General features: G+C 38.5%; 1 protein-coding gene across 1 annotated transcript in view; it reads right to left on the bottom strand.

The window, feature by feature from the left end:
• Nucleotides 1-26505, bottom strand: part of COL3A1 (collagen type III alpha 1 chain) — a 48360-nt gene extending 21855 nt beyond the window's left edge. Inside the window, exons 1-10 of the mRNA XM_072341760.1 lie at nt 26290-26505; nt 10957-11165; nt 9111-9143; nt 8421-8537; nt 6036-6110; nt 2724-2789; nt 2157-2210; nt 1896-1949; nt 1152-1205; nt 940-993 (exon numbers count right to left, since the gene is read on the bottom strand). Of these exons, the coding sequence (XP_072197861.1) occupies nt 940-993; nt 1152-1205; nt 1896-1949; nt 2157-2210; nt 2724-2789; nt 6036-6110; nt 8421-8537; nt 9111-9143; nt 10957-11165; nt 26290-26368 (795 nt within the window). The 5' untranslated portion in view covers nt 26369-26505. The remainder of the gene's footprint in view (nt 1-939; nt 994-1151; nt 1206-1895; nt 1950-2156; nt 2211-2723; nt 2790-6035; nt 6111-8420; nt 8538-9110; nt 9144-10956; nt 11166-26289) is intronic.
• Nucleotides 26506-26745: the final 240 nt, after the last annotated feature.

The raw sequence follows: 26745 nt of genomic DNA, 5'->3' as shown, positions 1-26745 counted from the left end.
AAACATCATAAAATTAAATAAGTGTGATGTGGATGGAATCAGAAAACAGACAGTTGTTTATATAATAGCTATTAACCTAAATCAAGCTTTCAACTTCATCAGTACAGTTCATATAGTATAATGTTTAATTATTCTGGAACTACAATTACTTTTAGAACAATTATTTTTAGACTGTATATTGTCTTACATTTTCTACAATTTATGATCAAAAAACAGTTACCACAATAAGTTAACTAGTTGGCTGACACATACTGGTTCCTAGCCACTTTCATAATGTAGCGTACATTGCCACTGTTGGTCACTCACTGTTCTTTTTTGCAAAAGATGTTAATTCTATTCAATAATACTCTTTCTAAGTGGTGCACAACCGCTTAGATTTATTACGTCATATACATACATTTGTAATACTGAAACACTTTCAGGTAGACTTGGGTCTCAATCTAAGTGCTGTACAGATGGAGGAAACAACTTTTGTGTGTGGGATTTTATTACTTTACTGGTGCTTTTGTATCAGCACAAGATAACAGAAGATTTTATATAAAGGAGCCTATTTAAAAAAATGAGTGCTATCAGCTACCAGAAAATTTTCTGAAGGAAAGGTTGGAAATCTCCACACTTCTACTTGCATTAGTTAAGATCAGATGTTTTTATGGAATGCAAGTTTTAACCCATTATATTGTATGGGATAATACAATTGAGGTAAATTTATACAAATAATTAATAAATTAATATTTAAATAATAAAAATTAATAGGCTGTATTGTGGAAAGTCAGTTTACATTATCCAGAAATTAGCTTTTAATCCAACCTCTTCAATGGCAGTTGATAACTGGAGATTATCTTTGTTGATTCTACGATTCTGCAGCTCAGATTGAGCAACAGACTCCATGGCTCATGTAGACCAATAGACTTCATTACATTCAGTACACTCCGTACTTACTCGTGCACCTTTCATTCCAGGCATACCAGGCATTCCAGGGTGTCCCTTGTGACCCTAAACACACGGACACAGAAAGATGAGTAAGTTACATGCTTACTGTACAAAGGACGGCACAAACCCCTGCTCATTATGTGTTATGCTCATTTTGGTAACATACACAGGGAAAACAAATACTGTCATTAGATAACTGCTTGTTGTGTATTTTTTCATACCGGTAATCCAGGGATTCCACGGTCTCCATTCCTTCCTGGTCTTCCTGGTTCTCCCTATAGAAAGAAAGTAAATTTTTGACTTCTTTGCTATTGCTTCGGTTACTGACAAAGAACTGGTCCCGGTAGACAGAGACAGTAGGGAAAATTGCATAACAGTGAATGTCTTATGAAAAAACATTGGAAGAATTAAAACTCAATTCTTAAGAAGATATTGATTAACAAGTAATAAATTTCACTCCATCCCTTAAAGAAAAGTGGAATCACCACAGATCAACTTATTTTTCATGGCAAAACACTTGAACGCTAACTACTTGACTGTCCCTCTTTGTGCTATACCTATCCAGGACTCTCAGCTGTGAGTCAAAAGATGGTTTTAAAAACTTTAACTCTCACAGCAAGATTTGCAGGGAGCAGGTAACACCTTTATCATCCTCTCAGTTTTTAAGTGCTAATGTAATTATTTTGAACCAGATCAAAAATGCAAAATTTGTGGCTAGAGGGTTTTATGATTATATGTTTGTTTTCTACACAATCAAATTGCTTTCTGAAATTGAAACTTTTTTTGGAATGAATACCTAACGTAAGACGAATACGGTTTCTCACAGTCACAGTATACAACCAAGAATCTGGCAACTTAAAAATTCTTAAATATAATTCTATCAGTGAGCTCTTCTATTTTTCTATTCAAAGAACTCTTGATTTTCCCATTTTTGAATCTACAAATATAAATAATAGCAAACTTACATCTTTTCCCGGTGGACCAGCTGGGCCTATCATTCCAGCAGGGCCTGGAGGACCCTGAAGAAAAATAATGAATATTACGTATAAAGTAATATTATAATTTTAAATTAAAAATGCGTTAGTTGCCATAAAATGTTTGTGCATTTGACACAGGCAATAGTAAACAGATAGGAAGAACTGTCAGATTACAACCCACTTCAGCAACGACAAAGAGATGCATGCTTGTAAGATCATGCCTTTGACAAATAAATAATGTATACATACAGAAGGGCCGGGTTGTCCTGGTTCTCCAGGGGGACCTTGGTATCCATTAGAGCCCTATAATGCAGCAAAAAGCAGTTAGGACATGAACAATTCTACGTAGTGTGCTATGGTGCTATTGTATTTAATAATGATCTCATAACCATCAGACTGTGCTTCTCTGAAAACAGAATTAAAACTACATCTCGAAAACCTCAAGCCCTTTGTGTGTTCACTGAGTGCACACCAGGATTTCCATTTATCTCCTGTGATGTTTCTGTGCGAACAAACATGGAAATTTGCAAAGGCTGTCATGTATTTCAGGGCAATATTCAGCCTTAGACTACACTCCACAGAATTGCAGTGAACCCAGGGCACACATGGACTTCAGCACAGTATGAAGCCTTCACCTACTGACTCTTCTACTGAGATGGGAGAGCCCCCAAAATAAGAAGTGACATCTATCCATAAAATTCTTCAGCTTAGTATCTTGATTTAACAGTCAAAATGGTATCTAGTATTTCTGACAGGGAGAAGGACAGGCTCAGATTAAAAAAGTCAAACATTTATGAAAAGATTAATATTACTTACGGGGGGACCTGCATGACCAGGTGGACCAGGTGGGCCACTGGGGCCAGGGGGTCCCGGAAAGCCGCTCTGTATTGCAGATTGAAAAACAGTCATTATATCATTGTAATATAGACAGAAAGCTAAATTTTTACATAGGAATGATTATTAGTACCAAGATAAATCCACTGTGACATGCACTTGGTGCAGTAAGGGGTCTCTGTTTATGGCCCCGGGACTTAATGAATTAAGGCCACTTTCTTGCTGCTTGTCAGCAAAGCATGTACTTTTCGCAGTGAGCTCTTTCCCGAACATAACAGCGCAAAGCCATAAAGCATACATATTGCCTGGACTAATCAAAGGACTCAGAGGATGAGATTTCTGTATACATAAACAACAAATCAGTATTTAATGGGTAAAAAATAGAGTAAAATGAATAAAAAAGCAAGGAAATTCCACATTTTTCTACCTTTACTTTTTCTACCTTTAGCAGTAACAACTACAGAAGTATTTGATACTGCAAACAATAAACATTGGAAAATTATCACATCAGTTTACTGCTGCTACTTGTGGCTCTTAAAAAAAACACACTTGTGCTAAATTTAATTTCTCATGGATTTGATACAGCCAAAAAAATGAATTACAGGAGTTGTGTGAGAAACTGTGCTGCTGTCCAGCAATATATGGTACAGCGTGTCTTGCAGGAAATTGTTACATTATGTCAGAATAGGTCATGTAATACAGATGTCACAAGAAATTTATTTTCATAATACCAGATTAATGGTATTGTTCTACTACAGCAGTGTATGTAATAGATTATATTACTATACTGGACATGTATGACAGTGTTCTTTCACTGATTGTCTTTTGTCTAAAGATGAAAATCACTGTAATAGCTGCTATTTTCTAAGTCAGAAAGTGCACCAAGTGGCAGAGCAGTTAGCGTAGATTGGGTTGCCTTCAATGTAAGAATACAATGGGCACTCCCTCTCCGTTAACTGTTGCAAAACTTTTGGCACAAACTAAGGCTGGATTCAACACAGACTGGAATCATCAACTCAACTGTTGCATTCCATTGGTCAGACATCTGCCTACAAACAAACAGATATTATTCTTTTTCAGGGTGCACACTGGAGAAATAAACTCATCGTTAGGAATGGCATTTGCTCGCTTTCAGTGTCTCCAGACTGTGAATAAATGACTGCATTTCAGTTAGAACACATGTACTAACAGGGTCTAAACCGATATGTGGATGCTATACAAACAAGTATAGAGAAATGAAGGTGTACAATACAACATCAGTCCACATGCAGTAGAGAGACACTGGAAAGACAGGAATGGAGATGTGTGACTGAGGAAAAGCCAGGCATGGTAAGAACCCATTGAAAGAAGTCAATACTACAGTTGATGTTTTTAATTTTATTATGCTTCTTGATTATTTCAGTTCGGATATTTATTATAAATAACAGGAAGAATTATGTAATGTTAACGATAGCTGCTGCTTAGTTTCAGTGACTTTAGTCATATCTGCCTCGTGCTGCTCTGCTACTTCATTTGCAGTCATGTATTGCGTGATTGAAAATTACAGAACTGTGGGGGTTGAAAGGGACCTCTAGACATCACTCAGTCCAATCTCTGCTAAAGCAGGTTTCCTACAGTAGGTTACACAGGAGGATTTTCATTATCTCCAGAGAAGGAGAATCTCCCGCCTCTCTGGGCAGCCTATTCCAGGCTCTATCTCCCTCACTGTCACCCTCACATGTACTGCATGATGCAATAAAAAAGAACAGGTGACAGATATATATACATACATACATATATATATATATACACACACACACACATACATACATATATATATATATATATACACATACATACACACACACACACACATATATATATATACATACATATACAATTCTGGTTGAAAATATTCTAGCATGACCAATTAAATAGTTATTTAGTTTCATTAACGACTTAAATTAAATTGAGATCGAAGCACAAGATGTCACTAAGCTTCCTGAGGAAAAATGCCTATTTAGAGAGGAGTAACTGTATTTGTTAACTGAAAGGTAACCCTGTTATCAGCCTGGTTCAGCACATCCCATATAAAGACCCAAAGTTAAAAAAAGTAGATGATATAAGTTGTAGGAGAAACTGAAAGGAGATGAAAACAATTAACGAACAAACAAATGCAAAAATGAAAGGCTTAATAAGACTGATGTGTGAATGATCACATTAGCAAATGAACGAGCTAGAAATAAACAGGTGAAATTAAAGACAAGAAAACAATGAACTACTGTTCAGGATAAACAGCTGCCAGAATTAAGCAAAATTTATTTCACGGGATGATCTGATGCAACCCTGAAAAACAACAAGTTTGCTTGGGACTGTCTGGACACATTGCAACATGTGGTACCCAAACATATCTATGCAGCACAAGGTTAGAAATCATGATTACACATAAATGAAGCAGCAGCTCACTTCCAAGAATAGCAATTCACTACCTCCATCACATAACAGGTTGTCTGAATCAAGAAAGACACTTTCAGATGTCAGTATATCACTGCTGCAAGAATGGTCCATGTCAGTGGTGGTGAGTAACTAAAAATCCTAGCGCCTAGAAGAAAAGCTGTGAGTTTCAACTAGTACCATCTACTTCATGTTGCAAACAAAGCAATCCAAGCTTTAGCTCACTGAAAAAACTTTTAAAAGCTTGGGTCAGGCCTAGCAGGGAGGTACAGTACACAGTCTGAATAGCTGTGGGTAAAAAAAGTCATAATCATAAAATAAAAATGTGAAGAGCTTTGACTTCTGGGATGAAAAGGAGATTATTGCAGAGCTTTATTTAGTCATTATCAGGTAAATGTGAGTTTTGAAAATGTGAGCATGTATGGAAAGTCTTACTGAATAAAGACAAGACACTGTTGAATTAATAAAGGAAGATTTGGCACAGTAGAAAAGGCAAATGGAGGTGGATGAAAGCTATCAGGAGAAGAATACTAAGAAGATAAATGACGATGAGGATATGCAAAGGAAAAAGAGATAAATGCTCGGCTAGCATAAGGAAATGAATCACAGAGAGGTTAGAATGCAGGAGGTGAGACAAGGAAAAAAGAGAAAAAAAGGCAAAGAAAAAACACAATCGTTAATCTATAGCTACTTTCTAGAATGATAATGCCAAGTCAACTGCACACATTCCACTTTCAAGAAACAATTAATCAGGATACACAGACATCCAAGGCATAATCTACAAGCAAAAGTTTTTTGTTTTTTTTTTAATTTATGTTTTTTTTCAAATTAAAGGACAGAGAAAAGGTTTCATCATCTTACAATGGGCTGGGGAGGATAACCCATGCCAACTGAGCCAGCCTTCACATCATAGGAGTCATACTGTGGAGAGAAACTCTGCAAAAGAAATAGAGGAAAACAGAAAAGAAAAAAAAAAAAAAAAAGAGAGAGAGAGAGAGAAAGATGTTTGCTACAGATCAAGCATTTTTATACATTTGTATGGCAAATGAATAGAATTCAGTTATTTATACATATCATTTAGTAGCATTCATAAGACTAGCCCAGCTAGTACCTTTTTTGGTCATGGAAACATCATCCCACTGTGCTGTGAGTATCCACTGCTTGTCCTGACGGTTGGGCATCAGCTGAACCCCAAAACGGTTTTTGTCTCCTCTTAACATTCTTCATTATCTCTCTTCCAACTCTAACTCCCCTCACCCCCAGTTTTTCTTTCTTGGACTTAGTTGTTACCCAAGGAAGTTGATGAAATAATTTATTTTGAATAGTCCAACAATCCATTACTACAATATCTTTTACCTGTGGCTAAAGAATGAGACATTTTAGGGCATTCTGTAGTTCAGTTGAAACCATGGAGAGAAAACATGCGTTGTGGGACTTTGTGACAGCAGACTGCATCTCTGACATGCCCACCTACATAAATTATGAATGAATTATACTATCAGTTTTTAAGGAAAAGCCTAGGTAAGCCATTTATTTGACACTGATTTTGTTATACAGATGTTGGGAAACTTAGTTGAGTAATACAGCATTACTGCAGGTAAGTGACTGAACAGAAAAGAGTGAATATAAGTGATGTTCTGTTCTATAATCCAAACCACACTGGACCGAGCGTTTCCACTGGCCAGGTGTAAGAAGGATCCTTTGTTACCAATATCAGTCACTGTACTTGGTTTCAACACCACTGGAATGGAAAACCAGCTCAGTCTCTCTTGTATCTGCATCTGCCAGGCCTGAAGTGCTAGCTGTCTGGTTGTATTATTGTGATGTCCACTAAGGGTGGTTAGCTAACCTACTATTGAAAAAACCAAAACCAAAAGCACCCCACATCTTTCCTTAGATTTTGGCTCACCTCTGAATGGGAAGAACATGTGGAAGCTATGAACCATGACCTGTACTCAAAAGGAACCACTGTTTTATCATAAATTTGTAACAGTTTTGCACTTCTCTTCTTGTAAAGCTGGCCTTGTTCGATTGCTCAGGAGACAATGAAACCTTTTCACTAAGTGCTAACTGTGAATAAACAACAAATCCAGCTGCACGGGATCTGTGGGTTGAACTGTCCATGATGCAGCACAAACCACTTAAGAGTACAACAAAGAACACTGTCACATGCTGAAAAAAATTAAGATGAAGAAAAAGTATAATTCAATTAAAATCCATTGCTGAGCATAGCTCACAAGGCTACTTGTGCCTAACAATCATGGCTAATTCCCAAGAAGATAGATTTTTAGATATCTAAAGCTCAAACAACAATACTAAAATGTCTTCATTATTCAGCTAACACTGGCATACTGGGGTCATAGGGTTTTGGGCCACTAAGATCTGAGGAGCCCTTTATCTGTGTCTGCTGTTCAAAAGAGAATTTGGGATTTGATGGGCTGAAAATAAAGAGGAAAAACAAGAAATAGCAACCAAAATGGCACTTCTCTGCAAGCAGAGGACCTGAGTTTCAATCTAGTTGCCTGGGGATATTTTCTTTTTCAATATGCACTAAGCAAAATAAAGGAAAGTGAGAAAGATGCCTCTTCTTTAAACTTGAGGGAACATACTTTCTCCAGCACACTCATCAGATTATTTCTTAGTCATTTAATACCATCATCAGATAAGGCACCGGAAGTTTTAAAAAATAAGATAAAACTGAAATTTAAGTGCACTTGAGCCAAATCTCACAGGAAAAAAATAAACAAAAAACCCAAACCCTGACTGTTACTCATCTGAGTTTTTCAAAGGCACAAATTACAATCAGATGCCTCTGAAAGCATAGTATGCGTGAAGGTACAATGAATAGGTTCTTCACTGTTTTGAAAATCCCCCTGCTATGTGTTTTTTAAAACAAAAACAATGGGACAATACTGTAATTCACATGTTACAGGATGTCTCCTATTGCCAGTTCACCACAAGCCTTCTGGGTGTAATGAAGCATCCAATGAAATGTTGCTATTAATCATACAGTGTATGAAGTTTCTCCAGGACAAGACTGCATTTCAGTAGCAGACTCCTTGTTAACACCGTTCTGATTTTACCTGCCTGATGGTTTGCTGAGGACTGTAAAAGGCTGAAAAACACCCAAGATTTACTGCTACCCCACTCACTCTTTATTCACCTCTGGAAATCAGCCTAGCTTTGGCAAAGGCTGGGTATTACTTATGAGCAACCAAGTAGAAGATGATTAGAGTGATTACTTACACCTCCACTGATGCTGGGACATGACTGGCAGATACCAGGGGGACCAGGAGCTCCGGGGCTCCCTGGCTGTCCTGGGGGCCCAGGGGAACCAGTTGTGCCCGGAGAACCAGGAGGGCCCTGCAAAGACACAAACGTAGCAGATAGAGGCATCAAAACTTCCCTCATAGTGAAAGGGCGTTGTGTGACGAACACTTCAGTTCATAGCAAAGTTAATGCAACTGGGGGGGGGGGGGGGAAGCTTCCTCTATGAAACATAACTAGGTGCACACCTGATCATTCAAGAAAGAGACAGACATAAGGCAAAATTCACATGATGAAAAGGTATTAGCAGGTAGAGCCTTACTGCAACCTAAATTTGATCAAGCACATCGGAAATATTAAACTAGTCAATTCCTGAATGTGAAATTAATACTGCAAGTGGAATCCAGTTTTTTTGTTTGTTTGTTTGTTTTTACTAGGAAGAAATAAAACCATAACAAGTAATGCAGTTCTCTCTTTCTTTTCCTCCAATATGAATTATTGAAATTAAAAGAGTTTATTTCGATGTACCTTTAAGGCAGATTTGAAGACAATGCAGACATCAAGTAAAGCTGGCTATCTTAGAATGGGGTACGTAGCATTGTAAGAACTTTTAGTTTTGTTAGTTTTCTTGAGGAAAAAGAGGAAAAATAAAAAAAGCCCTTTACTTACTGGGTCTCCCTTGGGACCTCGTACATATGGATCCTAGAAAAAAATTTAAAAAGGGAAATTAAGTAAATTAAGAAAGCAAGACAAAATCAAACTGAAAATTGAATCTATGAATATGAAACAAGACGAAAATACGTTTAAATATTGGATTACAGATTTATCAAACACATTTTGTTTACTGATGTTCAGCATATTTAGAAGCTGAGTTTTTTTGTTTTTTTTGTTGTTTTTTTTGTTAATTATTAATTTATAGATTAATATCTGCATACTTAATTCATATTTTGCAACAGTGGTTTTTTTTGTTTGTTTGTTTGTTTTGTTTTTTGTTTTTTTAATGAATTCAGCTGATAAAGATAGCAGAGGATATTCAGCTGAAACTGCCTTGGATTTTCGAGGTGGAGTTTCCTAATCCATTACCCAAGGTCAGTAGGACAGCCTCCTGTTTGGTCCTGGCTGACCAAACTCTTGTATACTGAAGACTGAAGAAAGTAGTCCCACATGTTCTTTGTTATCGGGAATGACAGAAATGATTGAATAAGGTTTGAAGGTGCTCGGAGATTTCAGACCCAAAATAATAAGTCTTGCACTCTAGGAGCCAACCAGAAAGCAGCTCCTAGATTCAAGGGAGAGAAAGCTGTGCTCAAATGTCCATCACGCTCATATGGACCACTCCTTTGCACCACTGCAACCTGCTAGGTGAAGCAGCTCTGGGAATTCTGGAAGATGTAACAAGGCATTACCGTAATGCAGGCAGCACTAGGTGACAGGTTTTTATGTGACATTTCATGTTTAAAAAGATACACTATTTTTAGAACTGCAGTAGCGCATCTTCTGCCTCCCTCTTCTGCCTACACAACTCTTTCATCCTCTTCTTCTTCTCTTACAAGCACATATGTCTCTCCTCTCTCCCACGCACAGACACAGATGCAGAAAATCCCTGTACAATGACCTGTATTTCCTATTCATGCTCAAAGTTGCAATACTGAAATACTGACAGAGCATTCAGCCAAAACTTGGAAGCAGTGAAAATCTCACAAGTCTGTCTCAATTAAATACTTGTGTAAGAATCTTTATGAATCTGTAGAAATAGATGTGCTTCAATTTTATTTTATTTTATTTTATTTTATTTTATTTTATTTTATTTTATTTTATTTTATTTTATTTTATTTTATTTTATTTTATTTTATTTTATTTTTTAAATCTCATGGATCATAAACAAGCACGAAATGTTCAGACAAGCTTTGAGTATTTCTACAAAGCAGACCTCCGTACAGTTAGCTTAAGCTAACAGTTTAGGTGGGAGATTTGGCTTGCACTAATTACAATGCATTCAGTCAAGCAATAATTGTGTAAATTTACTATATGATGATACAGAATTGAGATGATAAGAAAAGAAGGCCTGAACCATGCTGTGAAAAGTGTGTTGGCATTAATTCCATGGATATACCTAGAGCACGATGTCAACAAACAAGCCATTTCTTTTATTCTTATTCTTTGTCATAAAAGGAAACATTTAATAGTTGACCATTGCCCTCTGTCCCATTGTTTTTATCTCTGCCTATTGGTGATGTAAAACTGGGCTTCGGGACTTCAAGCTTTTAGCTGTATGGTCCAAGGAACTAAAGCGTATTTTACTATCTGATACTAATCCTCTTTTGGAACATAGATGCAGTGAAGTATTCATGAATTTACCAAAACAGGGAGAAAACAGTGTAAGTTCAGGCTGCTTTTTATATGCTCTGGTAAAATTTGTCCATTCTGAGTATTTACCAGGGGTCAGAAAGCAATATACTTTTTATTTAAATCAATCAAAGCTGGCAACACCAAAGTAACCATATTGAGAACTTACTTTTGTAGGCTGTGGAGTTGTCTGTGGGCAAACTGGACAGCATTCTCCGAAGGGGATCTCTGGGTTGGGACAGTCTAACTCCTGGTCATCACAGATGATGTCATCGCAGAGAACAGATCCAGAGTCGCACACACAGATTTGGCATGGCTCTGGTTTCCAAACATCCCTGTCAGCATATTCCTGCCCAAGATAGGTACATCCTCCTAAAGCTATTGGAAAGAAAGACAAAGTCACATTCAGTATTATTTCAGGCATGTTTTCTAAATCCAAGAGGCATAAAATGTAAGCTTTCAGATAGCCTCTTTTGTTTTCTGCAACAATACAGTTTATCTGTGTGTGGTAAAAGGCTATAAGCTTCTCTAAATGCACTGTGAGGGTCTGTTACGTTAATGGCAGAGTCTTTTCTAAATCTATGAATAGACATCAACAGAAACCTCCTGGAGCTGAGCCAAAGCCTAATTAAATCTGTAACAATCTTTCGAGTAATTTCTGCGTCAGACTGGATTCTTGTATAATTAGCAACTGAGTCATCTGATGCAGATAAAAAGCAAATGTGCCAAATCTCTCAGATGAGTGTATCATTGGCATCACTGTGCCAACATGAGCACTTGCAAGGGGATGCAGAATAAGCCATCTTTCTAACATGAGCTTTCACTGCTAGCATCTTGCATCAATAGAGCATCAGGTCTTTTCAAAATGGCTTTTGAAAGCTGACACATGCAATAGACCTATAAGAGTACCCACATTAATTAATCCCCCAAATGGTTTGCCATATACTTGTCATCTGGATTGTTCAAATGCCACAAGACTTTGTGTTTCTGGGAAACTGTTCATCTGTAATAGTCACATCATTGGGAATTCCTTCCAAAAGCTATTCTACTGATCAAATTTGTTGCAATGAATTTGAAGAGATTGTTGAAAAGCAGCTTTAAACATTACATTTTGGGTTTGTATATTCTTAAAGAAACCAAAACCAGGAAGGCTCATCGTTTAATAATGCAATATAAAAATAACATCACAAAGTTATCTAAGTTCCCTCTAAGCTCTGTAGAAATATTAGTAGTCTCAGGTTGCAAACACAGGTATCAGTGAATGCTTTCAGAAATGGAAATTCTTCCCACGAATGATTCAAAATAACTTTGCAAAAGCAAAACGATGGAGCAATAACTATTTGTGTACGTACGTGATCCATACAGCTGCGGTATTATAAAAAGTTGTCTTACTACATATCATTCTCCAAAAAGAAAAAAAACACAGAAAGATGCCAGAATACATAATTCAGAGCTCCGACATTAAAATTACCTCTGGCTCCACATGAAAAATTCTGAATGCCATTACGTTGTTGTAATGGAATGAGACTGAGTCCCAAACTATACTGCAGCCCACCAGAATTAGTTATGCAGCCCCATTTTCTTTTCACACATACAGCAACTTTCATTTTTCCACTACCACTTTAGCACACTCATCCAATTTTCTCTTCTGTTTTTCTTTCTCTTTGCCTCTCTTGGACTCTGTTTCAATACCCATACCCGTGCTCTGTGGCAGGTTCCCACTTCTACATGCTTCCTCTTTTCTCATGTTTTTTTTTTTACTGCCCTTTTTTCACCCATTTTATTTACTCGGGTCCATAATATATAACCTCCCTTCTCATCATCCCTTCATCCTCCTGTCATGCACCTGAACAGTTTGCTTACTTTTCTGTCCTGTATTAAACTGAGATTACTTTCTGAGTCAGATCATCTGACTCAGCTCTTTTTCTCATCCCTGTTGAACTAACTTTCCCCTTTATGTCATCCATGAAGTTCACCTCCTCCTCTTCCTCTGCTGAGCTTGCAGAGGAAGGCAATGGGGAAAACAACCAAGACCTCTTGGCTGGCTGAGAGGCGTACATCAGAATTCCAGCAAACAGGGTCAAAGCAACAGAAAACACCACCTAGCAGCCACTACATCTGATAACTACAACAATTATGCCACATTCCTGATATCTTTAGTCTTTCAGGATAGATTTAGTTTAAAAAAAGTTGCCTCGTTTCCCAGCTCCCACTCTGCAGAATCACATCAGCGGGTCTCATGTAAATACACCAATTATGTCCTTGATCAATCGCTCACTGTCTGTCTAATAAACATTTTCCTCTGCTATAAAACCAGCAATTACCTGTGGATGTTTAGTAAAAAAATCAACTTGACAATATGAAGGAGAAATGCTTTCTGATAAACACGAAAGCTGAGAAGTACTTTACAAATAAGAAGAATAGCATTATGAATGAAATCTTCTCTATGACATAATAGCCCCTGAAAAAAATGATTTATAACGAACCAGAAGCAGAGTAAGTCAGTGCATGAGCGAGTGGCTCTTGAACTCAAGAAGACTCAGTAGGCATTATGTTTCATGAGACAGGATACATTCAAAGCTACTGGGGACCCTAGAGCTTGCTGACGCTGTGGAAGGAGGGAGCTGGAGGGACACGGATCCACTCAGCAGACACCGCTTAGCTCTACAGGTAAAAAAGTACTTCTCATTTACCAACGCCACAAGAAAGGGAAGATGATCTCTTTTGTTGAGTTTAGGGTAAAATAAAGTTTTGGACAGCACTGTTAAATAAAAATGCCATTAGATAGACCTAAAAACAACGTTGCTATAGCATGTACATGTAACACGCAATTAAATCATTAACCTAACTGAACAGGAGAATGGAAATAAAGCAAATTTCAGTTTTCGCAAGGCTGCCATTCAATTATTCTGCAGTAGATGGCATCGTTCAACAGGACAGAGAGGAAAAAAGCTTAAATCTGGATATAATGACATTCACATTTGCCTCTAACTTTCTGGACGTTGTTAAATGAATTAAGAAATAAGCTAGCAAAGTTGCAATGAGAATCTTTGCGGCCTTTGGCACAATGAAAGTATTAAATGGGTTTCCAAAGGAAACTTACATCTGGGAAGACTTAGTCTGTTCAAGACACCCCCTCTGAGCTCGGATGTAGATCTGTGTGTCAGCATATTATGACATAATGCATTTTGCATCGCTCATAAAGATTAAACATTAGCTCCAAAATGCTTTGGAAAGCTGATTTGTGCTAAAGCACTGGCAAGCAACATATAGGAAACAAGGCCATAAAAAAAGCTGACTTTCCTGCTTCTGGATTTGCGGTGAAACAGTCATATATCTGCATTAACCAGATTTTCTGATGGATTTCTAAACATATACATTAGCCTAACGTTTAAAAAAAAAATGTTAGAACTGATCAGCATTGGCTTAAGGCAGCACAGAATCTTATTCTGCCCCTCAAAACCTGAATATGGTGGCCAAGAAGAATTTTGTTTCTTTGGCAGTTACTGCACTGGCCTGCTGGTAGTTGTGCCAATCTCCAAATCGTTTTACATTAACTCAGAATAACTTGGCTTTTTGGCTTTTATGCCTTTTACTAAGTATTCACATTTTAAAATATTTGTATGCTTTGCTGTAACATTTCACTGGGTCAAAATAAAAAAATAAAATAAATTAATTAAAAAAAAATAAAGAAAAGAAAAGGAGGGAAATAAAAGGCAATGCAATATTTGGCATACACTGGTCTTCCCATTTTCTGACCAACCAGACTAGCAGCCATGCACAAGCAGATCAACCAGGCAGAACTAAAAGGAAAATGACCAACCAGTCTTGAAGGACCAATAAAAGTGGAAAATAAAGGAGCTCAGCTAAATACGTGGTGAAACAAATACAGTAATTTAAGCCTGGAAATTGACCACATAATTTTGATACCATCAAGGTGAATGGGATAGCTAGCAAGTGCTATGACCTGAGAAACTAGCCTTCTTTGTAGTTTGGCTTTGTACCTGTGCAAGCACTGTGATCACAATTTAACCACATTCACGTTGCACAAGGAAAAAACCTTCTAACAGTATCCTTAAAAACCAGTTTTTTCCACTTCAGACAAAGAAGACTTCCAACTATTACATTAGATGCAAACTTACACATCCCAGCGGTCATCAGAACTGAGGAGGTTTGATCTGCCAGATTCCAGTCACCACCACCAGCCAAGCAAGGGTTTTGCAATTATTTAATGTCAAGCCTCAAGGACTGAAATGAAGGAGGCCTTACCCCTAATTTTAACTGCATCCACAGTCTACTGGAGGCAGGAAACGATACAAACCTTATAATTCCTTACTCTGACCTAATTGTTTGTTTTCCTGTATGACTTCAGAAATTATTTCCACATTTCTTGTAGAGTAACAAGAAATGTTATCTCCTATCATGCATCCAGCAATGTTTTGTATATACTGGTTAATTAAAAGGCTGAAGATAGATGATGAAGCTCCTTTTCAGTGGAAATAGCCCCATTCTTCCTGACACTGGAGCAGCCTGAGGAATCCTGAATGATGCCTGCTTTCCATCTGCAGGACAGAAAAATAATGCTACAGAGCCTACCTCAAAGCAAGCAGTTTGGGCTCACTGTCTGGCATTATAACACTGTTTATAAGAAAATCAAACACATTCATTCCATCCTGTGATGTGTAATGGAAACAAATGGACTCTCCTCACCAACTAATTGGCTGGCCAGTCCCGCTTAGTCCACGCAATCTCCAGTGAGGTAAGTGCTGAGCACTCAAAAAGCCTGAGGTAGCTTGCATTTTACAGCAATTAGGAAAAAAGGTGGAAATATAAGAATAAAAGTTGTTTAACAAGACATTTTTAAACTGAGCCTCCCAGACATGTTCTCAGCTGGAATTGCTCTATGACATCTGCATATCTTGAACTGTGTGTACAGACAAACGGATGCACCCAGGGTGAAGCCCTCCTTGGTGAAACACCAAGTAGCATCAAGAAATATCAGACGTGTCATCTTAAAAGTCTCTCCTTCTCCATCTTATGCAGAAAGATGTGATGTAACTAGGTGCAATGGAAGGGAGTGTGACTAAATGGCTCCCAGCTTTCCCAACTCTCACAGCAAACAGACGTTTAGGCTGAAAGTGAAGCCTTCCAACTTCTAAGTATTGTCCACTGCACCAGTCCCATGCATATTCCTCTTTTATGTTCAAGACTCCAATTCTTCTCCTGTATCTTAAGAAGGCTATTGCTCTCCTTGATTGTCCTGAAGTTTGAAGTGCTATGGGTTGCCACTGCTCTGTTTCAACACTCATGATTTACAAACCGCTCTTTTCAGTCTCGCGACATCCTTGAATGGCATTCTTTATGCAACTCCTAAAGGTCACCCTGCCACAAAAGCATCGCTCTGACACAGGGACCAGTGCCAAGCCATCAGGGATATTGTTGCACAACAGCCTCACTGCCTCCAGTTGTTGGATGGTGTTGAGAAAAATGGCAAAAGACAGTTCTTTATTCAAAGCTGCTAATATGAAAACTAAGTGAAAAACTTTTTTGGTCGAGTTTATGTTGTTGGGTGGGCATTTTTACTTTTTATTTTTCAGAACTGTCATTGCAGATGTAGCCAGATGAGGGGCAGGGTACAGCACAATGCTGCCTATTGAAGGTTGCCCAGAGAATTTTCTTTACTGTTTCTGGAATTGTAGAAGTCATGCTGGGAAAGGCACCTGATGGATGCAAGAGATGCTTATTCTCCTTTCATTATTAACTATTTCTCAAAAACATCACAGCCTAAATGCTTCTTATTTGTTCGTTTGTAAAGGATAAATCCTGAACAACTGTATATAATGTGATGTTATCCTTTGATATGCTCTTCAAAGTCATCTGTAAAATTTGTTACTAAATGGAATAAAATAAAATAGAATAAAATGGAATAAATAAAATATAAAGTTATTTATTTTATTTTAATAAAGATACAGCCATTTGCTTACAACCATTCATTCTCAGTTTAAGGGGGAACTTTACAGTAAGAGCAACAGAGCACTGGACCAGGCTGTGCAGGGAGGCTGTGGATTCTCCTTCCCCAGAGATACTCAAGACCTGCCTGGATGCCGACCTATGTAGCCTACAGTGGGGGGCCTGCTTTGCAAGAGGGGGCTGGATATCACGGTCTCTAGAGGTCCCTACCGTTTCCTCCAATTCTATGATTCAGTGATTCTGTAAATACCAGCTGATTAGAAATTCATAAACTCCCTTGCTTCTAAATTAATTATACTGGTGAGAACTGAAGGTCTTCAATCTCCTACAAAATCCAACATTATAATAGGTGCAACAGTTCACAACTTGAGTAGGACACATAGGAAGAAGTATTTCATCTCAATTCAGCTCACTCAGTGTCTTTCATAGGGCCCATTGCATAATTTGTCAGCTACTCTTCCAATTATTGGTAAAATGCCTATGAGACTTTTCCATTCCATCTGTTCTTACATTACAACATATTTTGACATATCACCTTTCGTGCCAATTGGTGTCACTCTAAAAATAAGAAATAAGCTGCAATCAGTAGTGCTGGTATAAATTCTCACTGATTACTCGTGATCTGATTTTAATGTGCTCCTCATATTTAGAGTAGACATTGCCAAATGGCACAAAGATCTATGCATAAATCTTCAACCAGACAGAAAATGACATAAACCCAAGGTTGGATTTGATTACTGACAATTTTATGGATGTATTAGTTTCCTTAAACATACACCCTGCCCACTCCTTGGACAGTCGATGAAAGCGCATATGGTCAGAGTTCAAGTGTAACCGTTAAGTTAATTTCATCCCTTCAAAGACTGGCCTAGCATATTTTTGAAAAAGGAGAAACAACTACATACAGGGATTAATTAAGTGGAAAAAATCCAGCACAACATTTTGACAGAAATTTAAAAAATAATAACAGCAACAACAACAACACCCCCAAATGATCTTAACGTGTACCACAAGACAGTCTTCTACATTGCTAATATGTGATCCTATTCTTGCTTTAGGCCTAAATAAAATCCGGATACTCATTCTGTAAGAGGAAATTTCCCAAACTCTGCAATAAAGTTCTTCTTTAAAATGAGATAGAAGTTTTGAGTGGGACATGACCTTCTCCTCCCCCGTATCCCAGTAAGAGAGCTAACAACTTTGTGCAATGCAGTTTCTGTTCTTTGTCTCAGAAGAGATCGGCTTAGTTCAATACCCCTCTCTTGAGACTTGAACAGATGGGAAACGTTACAGTGCAGAGTATTACATATGGAAACAGCATTTATATTTTCAGATATATTGGGCAAAGTCAGCCCCCTCGTAAGTCCACGGCTGTGGAGGATTTCCATCAGAGATGAGTAAAACAGCAGGGGGTCAAGTTTTAAACTCACATTATTCCCTGCACAGTTTTATTGATTTCCCTGTAATTTCAGAAGTTGGAAGTAAATGAAGTATTTGGTTCTTGAATTTAATATTCCAGTAATGGATTAAAGTACCCTGGCATATAGTCTACAGAAAAGAATCATGTCTTTGACTGCCAATAAATTAAATGGTATTTGTAATTCACGAGGTCAGGGGAAAAAGAAAACCCATCAGGCAACTCTGAATGCCTAGAGCATCATTAGCCTAGTTTCATCTGCAAAATGATCTGTATTCATTTACTCCTTATTCCAGTCTGTACTAATTCACCTCACATTCCGTTTGGACAGTTTGTTGAGTACACATGGCAGTATTTCATTTCTATAACAAATACTTATTGGCTATTTATACTTTGGACACAACATTCTTAGCGGCAACTTGATGAGGCTATTGAAGTCAGGGTTTTCTCAGGGTAGAAAAGACAGCTGCTCCATTTTCCAAATCAAGTCCTATAAGTATCCCAAATGAAGCATCTAAAAGGATCGTTTGTGTTCCTATCAAAGGTGACCAGAAGTGCTGCTGCCTGCCTAGCATCTTCCACTCTTTCTGCTCAGTGAAGATAAGCACCTCCTCAGAAAAGTGGAGGGCTGCAGCATCTTGAGCAGGCACAGCCAGATGAAACAGTTTAATTTCTGGAGTTCTTTAAAGGTATGAGAGAAAGTGCTTGAGCAAGAGGAAACCTGATAGATAAACAGGCTTTATCCTTTTTCTCTTTTTTTCTTTTTCACTGGAAGAAGTTTACAACACTATTTCTCTGCGCAGCAGCTCTAGCGAGAAAAGAATCATTTGGATCTGTACTCTGCTTTCCTTCTTTTCTTCTCCATATTCACGCTATTCTGTCCATGCAAAAAAGGAAGCTCTAACAAGAGGACCACCCTGCCAACAGTGAAGCTACCCAAAGGCTCAGAACATTGCACAAAGACTCTTGCTAACATCTGAACATATTTCAATTGCTCTTTTCAAAGACTTGCAATTCCCACTGCACAGCCTATTGTTTGCTTTCACTAGAACATTCCTCTCTTAAACAACTGGCACAGAATGACTGCAGCTCTGCAGGGAAACGAGCAAGCACCATACAGCAGATTTAAAGACAGGCCGAGCTCTCACGAACACAGAAGTGCTTTCCAAGAGAATATGAAGGCTTTTGTTTCACTCCATATAGCTGAAGGAGAATGCAGAAGATGAAGTTCATTCTCCTTTGATTCTCAGTGTAGCTATTACCCTCAACATCAAAGAAAAATACAGCGATGCCACCCATATTTTCCATTAGCTGTTACGTGAGCAAGCAAGCAATTGTTTCTTATATGTCCATTTGAAAAAGCAGCTCCAACTTTGTTCTTCCCTTTTTCCCTAAAAGAAAACGAAGAAAAAAAGGGAAAAAGAAGTGGCATAAAGTAGATAAGAAGGAATAGGGGGACAATAGATATTCACTGCAGATGGTTTGCAAAATCCAGTCAGTGGGCGTGATTTTCAGTGGGAACTAATTACGTCCAGAAACTTTCCAAGAGCTGCCAGTGCTGGGTTGCTGTGGGATGTAACTTCCAGACATAGATCATCATCCTTTGATATCTACTGCTGCAAACATGCACGGTCTGTTTCTGGGTTCTGCTGTCCTTTGTAGTGTGGGGGTTGAGAACAACTCAGAGCCTGAAGCCCCACAGTGGCCCACAGAAGTTTTCCACATGGAACCATACTTTTGGCTATTCTTGTAGGAAAGCAGAAGTGCCTGTGTCACCCTGCAGGGTGAGATGTAGAATAACTAGGAGAAAAGAGGCAGCAGACAAGAGTTTGACTTCTGTGGCAATGGATAGCCTTGTGTTCTGCATTATGTAACAGGCTATTCTGGTTCTAAGTCAGATATGTACCTAAATTAACTAATTTCACCCCACTGTTAGCCATCAAAATACCACAACGCATTAAGTGTTATAAACATATATGTTCTCATTATCTCTACTTTCTTCCTACTTGATGTCCTCTGCATACTTTTCTTCCCCCTGGCAGCCACTACTTAATGGAGTATTTGTGTAATTCAAAGCAAGACAAAACCAGAGACATTTTTAAAGGAGGTACTGCCTCTATTCTCCTTCAGATCATCTATGTTTAAGTGAAGGGGTGGACTTAAATGAGGGAAAATGGAAGCACTCTTAGCTAATCTGAAAGGAATCTCTTCTGCTGTCCTTTCACTAAACAAAGCCAGAAGTCCCAGAGTTGAAGTTTATCCAAACTAAAGCCAACAAACGATTGCTGTTAGAGGGGGTTATATCATGTTTTCCATTGTCATTTTGACATGAAGCAGGCAGAGATTTCAACTTTGCATGTTCAGAGACAAGGAGATTGTTAATAAGGGAAAATAAATACATGTGTTGATTGGAATTAAGGTAGCTCTACCCAAGCAAAAAGATAGGAACATTTCCTATGCTGTATAAAATGAGAACAAGTAATAGTTGTTTGAGAACATAAATGCAACGTGCAATTTTCTGTGTCTTTGTGTGAAAGATCTTTTGCTTACATCAGCAATGGAATGCATTGCTCTTTGTATCCTTCTAGAATTTAAGACAGAATAACCACAACTCTACTGTACTTAGAAAAGAAACTTTCTAACTCCCGTCATGTGTTACAAATATGCTAAGTTTTAGATGTCTGTGGCAGTGTTCAGTCTGGCAGCCATAATCAGGTGAAGAGAAAAGGGATAATCTTTGAAACTGCTATGCAACATCAAAGCAACATGAGAAATATTAATGACAGTTTCCTGGAAATTCTATTTCCCTGAAATAATGAGTCTGACTAGGCTGAATGGAGAAGATTCTGTGGGAATCCCTTCTAGATTATAGAGGGACAAACCATCTTTTGTCACGAAAAACAAGAACAAGACAGAAAGCAATGCTTCAAAAATTCTGTGCATCAGAAGATTCAATGGAAGAAAAACACTACTTGAAGTAGCAGCTGTCCTGCAGCAGTAACTAAGCCATATCTAGTCGCCCCATCTATGAGCTTCTGGGAAAACAATTGCATTGATTTACCTTGTGGCAGCCCTACAACAGAGAGAAGAGCACTATGAGCAGCATGGCCTCAAATATCTTTGTTTCCTTAGGCCCCAGGCTGGAAATGGGCTGCAGACTGAGGGCTGGGGCTACGGCAAACACACCCTTCTGCAGCAATCTACACTTCTCATGAAAGAACAGAAGCAAAATAGCTCTTTTTCCTGTATCTCTCCTGGAGACGGAATCACATCCGTGCCCAGCGCTCCCTATGCACAATGCATACATACACTGTGGATGTACTGATGTATGGACTACTTGGTAAAGCACTGTAGCAGCTACTTGAAGTTAAAACATTGCTGCTAAAATATTTTCATTTTAGATCCACTTTGGGTAGAAGGTTATTTACTTAGCTGACAAAACTCAAAACCACAAAGTCGCAGAACTGCAGATACACACAATTAGGCAACAAGTACTGAACTCTTTAAGCCACTTGAAGGTTGCGTAATGAAAATTTTCCAAGCAACCTCAAGGAGAAGGAGCCCATTAATTTGAAATTAATTCAGTTACTTCAAGTTCAACAAAAAAACCTTGCTAACAACATAATTTGCCTTTGCCAGTAGTTTTACTTTTTTAAGCTGACATCTTCTGTTTTGTTTCTTAAGCTTAGCTGAAGCATAACAACTTGGAGTTTTAAAGGACAATACTACCTCACTAATTTCCATTTCTGGTGGCTTTGAGGAATTATTACTTCAAACCAACAAACTAAAACATGCAACTGCAAGAGCAGCTGTTGCTTGAGCTCTTCTCCAGACTACTAACCCCCTGTGAGAGTACCAAGAGCAACACAGCTCTCAGGTTGACCACCAGCCTGGGAGAACATTCTTTGTTACTTCCTGTACTGGTAGGCTGAAGGCTTCAACCCTAAAGAGGCAGCTAGATGACTGTCTGCATCACTGTGGTTACTTATCTTCAGCATGCTTTCTTGATTATCAAGCCAAATACATAAACTTCTGATTTAAACAAGGTATGATCGTTTGCACATAACTATAAAAATAACTAGTACATCCACCACAGCCTGATTTATCAGTTAGTCTGTGAAACGAAAGAAGAAACTCCTTTCTTTCTTGGTACTGAAGAGCATCTAACATCTATCAGTTGCGTAAGGCCAGTATCAGCTAAGATTTTGCAAGTGACAATTGCCTATTACAAATCTCAGAACTTTGGCATAAACTGGGTGAAGAAATAGGAGCGCTTTGTAATCTGTGATATAAGTAAAGGAGCAAAAGTAATGGCATCGTTAGTAACATCAGTGCCAGAGAAAAACACCTCTGCCTCCTCTCCCTTTAATAAAGCAAGAGACATTCCTAATTCCAGCTCTTCCTTTAAAAACTCAGCCTGCACATACTTGGCCTCAAATAAAAAACAAATACGTAAAATAATGAAAGGGATATTTAATGGTCTCATTTTGCTACATTTAATGTATTCCAGGGATGTGTGATCTACAGTGTGTTTGTGAAATCTGACATATATCCAAGAATATATATATAACATTTGGAGGGAATCTGTTCCCCAGGCTTTCATTGACCTGGACTTTTCCAAGATAGAAAGGAATGTATGAACCTTCCCTAAGCATAACCTTGCCTGCAGCATGCTCCTATAAGTCAGCCAGGAAAAAATGGAAGAAGAGCAGTAACTCCACGACCTTTTGTGCCTTCCTTCTTCAAGATGATTTAAGAGCATGTAATTATCTGGTGATAGATACATATTTGTTTAAAAACCCAGAAAAAGACTTCTACATGCTACCATAGTCTTTAAGAAAAGACAGTCCCAATTGTCATTATTATTAGTAAATCTATCAAACAAGAATGAATATTAGCAAGGTTGCATATAGATAAGTGTTAAAAATACTGGAACTCTTCCTGCACCCATGCCATACCTACCTACTCCATTCCCTGTCTAATTCTTTTCTCTTAAAAGCACACAAAATAATTCATCAAAAACCTGTTTTTAAGTGTTTCTAATATATCACCTTCCTTTCTGGGTATTTTAATCTCAAATAGGGACTGAGCATGAAGACTTCTTAGCATGCTGCCTCCTAAAGCCTACATATAACAGTTAAACCTTATTTTAAAGCTGTAATTCAGAACTCAATCTAATAAGGAATTTGAATATGTCTTCCTAGTGATATTTAAATATTTAGTCACTGTCTCAGAAATGAACTCCCTGACCGGATGTTCAAGATAAGATGTCACAATGAAAACACTATATTACATTATAGCAAAAAGCCTAGATGGAATAACAATGAAGGGCTTCTGGCTCTGGTCTCCTCCTGCTTTTTGAACAGATGTGCTTTCTTAATGACCTCAACAGAGTTCCTCACAGGCTGCTAGGTGCGCTTGGAAGGGTAATGTGACAGCTACTCAGATGGCATTTACACATCCTGGATAAGCATCTTCTGGGACCATGAGAGGGGATGTGCATGTGCTTCATTTGTAGCAAGTGAAATCTTTCAGTTCATCCAGCCAGTTCCCCAAAATTAACACCATCTTCTATAAGTCACTGTCTGCATTGACAGTGCAAGCCTAAGTTAAACACGATAAATGTAGGCCTTAAAACTAGCCCATGTTACACAAACCACGTGGGCTAGATAGGGGCTGGATTTCTTCTCTGAATGAGACCTTAGACTTCTTATGCTATTTGATACTCTTAGGTGCAGCAGGTAAAGGTGCCATCAAATGATGACACCACCATGCATATCAGCCTAAACACTTTCAGAGTTCTGCAATATACAATACACATTGGAAAATCTGAACCTTTTCACACTGACTTCACTTACAAGCTCAAATGGATTACTAGGATACATGACTTTTCTTCCTCGAAGCTGTAAATAATTTTGTATTCCACAACATCAAGATCCCAAGCTTTTGAACAAGTTCAATCTGAGGCTGTACTCAAACTGCCATTCCACCTCTTACAATAATACAAAGAAACACATAGCCCAGAGGTACATCTGACTATCCTAAACTTAGTGTATACTGAGCAGTTTCCTTAATATCTTTCCAAGTCTCGCTTGCTGGCAGGCTTTCCCAAGGAAAATTTCACATTGACTTACATTTGATACTAACCATATAAACGTTTTTCTTGACAAGAGTGAGCATTTTCGCATGTCTGGAAAGTCTATTTTGAACTATGGAAAAACTGGTTTCTCAGTCCATCACTGCCTTGCACGTGGATTCACAATGCCAATAACCAACAATTACAACCTCTTTCCTTCTAAGACAAGAAAATTGAGCAGCATGGAAAGGAGCATTCCAAAGAGGGGATAGCACCAGACATACTAAAGGATAACTCACATTTTATCGGTCTCTCTGTAACTGCATCTCTCTAAGTAGTATGGAAACGAGCCCAGTTACTACACCATGAAATAGGAATGTGGCAGGGAAATGAGAGTAGTCCCTCACACTTCATTTGTATATTGTTCTTGAACCCCAGATAGATTGTCTCTCAAACCAAGTAAGTGTTTCACTTCAGAATTGACCAGGGATGCAACCAGAGCGAGGAAAACAGACCTGACACTCAGGGGGGCTCGCTTAATTGGAATAAATAAAACTGATGTTTGTTCTTTTTATGTTAGATAGTCCTAATCCCTCTGAAGTGAAATATGTAACACATATTTAATACAAATTATATATGTATACTACCTTTTGCTGTAAGCAGCTGAATAATTCAAAACATGCAATTGCTCAAATTTTACAGTATTGTCATCAGTGAGGATTACTGGAAAGCAGTGTATATACTGGAAAACCAGGAAACGTGTCTGTGTACAGTACACTCCATTTCTTGCCCACAAGACAGTTTTCTTCCCAGCTGCCTCACAGCACGGTGAGGAAGGATGCTGCTGCTAAGGGCAATACAACCTGGCTGCCACAGGTGGCCGCTGGTCTCTGGAATCCTCCCCATTTCCAGGCTGGATGAGGCAGGTAGGTTTGCCATAGAACAGCTGAGCACTTTTTATGATTTCTAGCACACAGACCAGGGAGGGTGTGGTTTTAAAGGCATTTGGCTTTCTTCTGCTATAGCTTATCTGGCTGCCACTAAACGAGTGATTTGTACAGTTTTTTGTTGCCTTAATACGGGAATATATACATAGCAGATTGCTTAAATTTACAAGAAAGATCTATGTGTTATCTTAAGGAAGGTCTGGTCTAAACTGCTTGGCAAGTCGGAACGGAACACATCCAAAAAAGGTCAGACACACTTGTGGAATGTCAGTTGTTTAACTTAAATAATGATACCACAGTTATCTCCGCAGTAAGCTCAATTATCCAGTATGAAGTATTTCTTTCCTCCCTCCAAATTCCATGCTCATTGCCACTCAGTGGACACACACACACACCCGCTCGCACTCCTAGACCCCCTCAGCCGCTGGTCACTCCCAGAAGGAACCAAAGCAGTCTGCAGATGTGCAACAGAAACCATTGCAGCTGGGGAATTCTCTCACTCCCCTGCTTTATGTTGAAGAAAAAATCCTGCATCCTAACATATTTTTCATGTATCACTCTAAAAAAGAACAAAGAAGCACAAAAACTATTTCGCCACAAATGAAGAGCGCTTTTAGGCTGTTTCCTGTGCACAAATAGCTTAAACAAAGCCTCACGCTGCTGTGGGAGAAACAGGCAAGTACAAAGAAGAGCTCCAGATTAAAAAACTGGAAGCAACGACTTTTTTCTGACAAATAGCTTACAGACAGCATCCAGTCAGCAGTTCAAATGCTATTCCAAGAGCAAAAGGAAAGAGTCTCAAAACTCTTCAATGTCAGTAACAGGAAAACAAGTAAGAACAAGAAGAAACGCAGCACAAGCAGAGAGCACCGCGCAGTTCCTTTAACCACAGAAAAACAGCAAAGCAAAGAGCTAACTTAGGAGAGGAAAGCATGCTCCTGGAGCTTCCAGCTTCAGCATTCGCTGCCTGGCTGCTGGGTTAGCGTTCTGCTGAGATCTGTGAGTACGCATTTCATACCAGCTATTAAAATGATTGGTGAAAATAAAAAATAAAACAAAAACATTAAAACATAAGAAGCTTGAATTACTCACCGTCTTGTTGTGCCAAAATAACTGAGGGTTGAAACACGGCAAGAATGAGCAAACTTAACTTTTGCACAAAGCTCATCATGTCTAAATATTAGACATGAGACTCTCTGTGCAAAAAGAAAAATGGGGGGGGAAAGAAAAAATCTATTCAAAATAGCGACATCGGTTGTTCCCTGCCCTTCCAGCACCGGGCCATGTACAGAACTCAGCCACAAGCATTCCCCAGCTTTGGCCTTAAATAGGAAAAAAATTGGCTTACTTTACTTTTCCACCCCCTTTAGTGAAATTTGAGAAGACGACCCATCCCCTCACACTAAATGAATGATTAATATTTCTTTTGGCTTTACAGAAGAATAAAGTCAACTAAACAAGATACACAGCACATCTGGAGCTTTTGTGCGTGCCTGAAGTGCATGCGGAGCCTACATACACGCAGTTAGTGCACACTGTGTGCGAGAT

Source organism: Excalfactoria chinensis, chromosome 7 (genome assembly GCF_039878825.1).
Source record: "Excalfactoria chinensis isolate bCotChi1 chromosome 7, bCotChi1.hap2, whole genome shotgun sequence".
NCBI classification, from domain to species: Eukaryota; Metazoa; Chordata; class Aves; order Galliformes; family Phasianidae; genus Excalfactoria; species Excalfactoria chinensis.
Note: the sequence above shows the minus strand (reverse complement) of the source record. Positions and strands in the feature narration are given on the sequence as shown.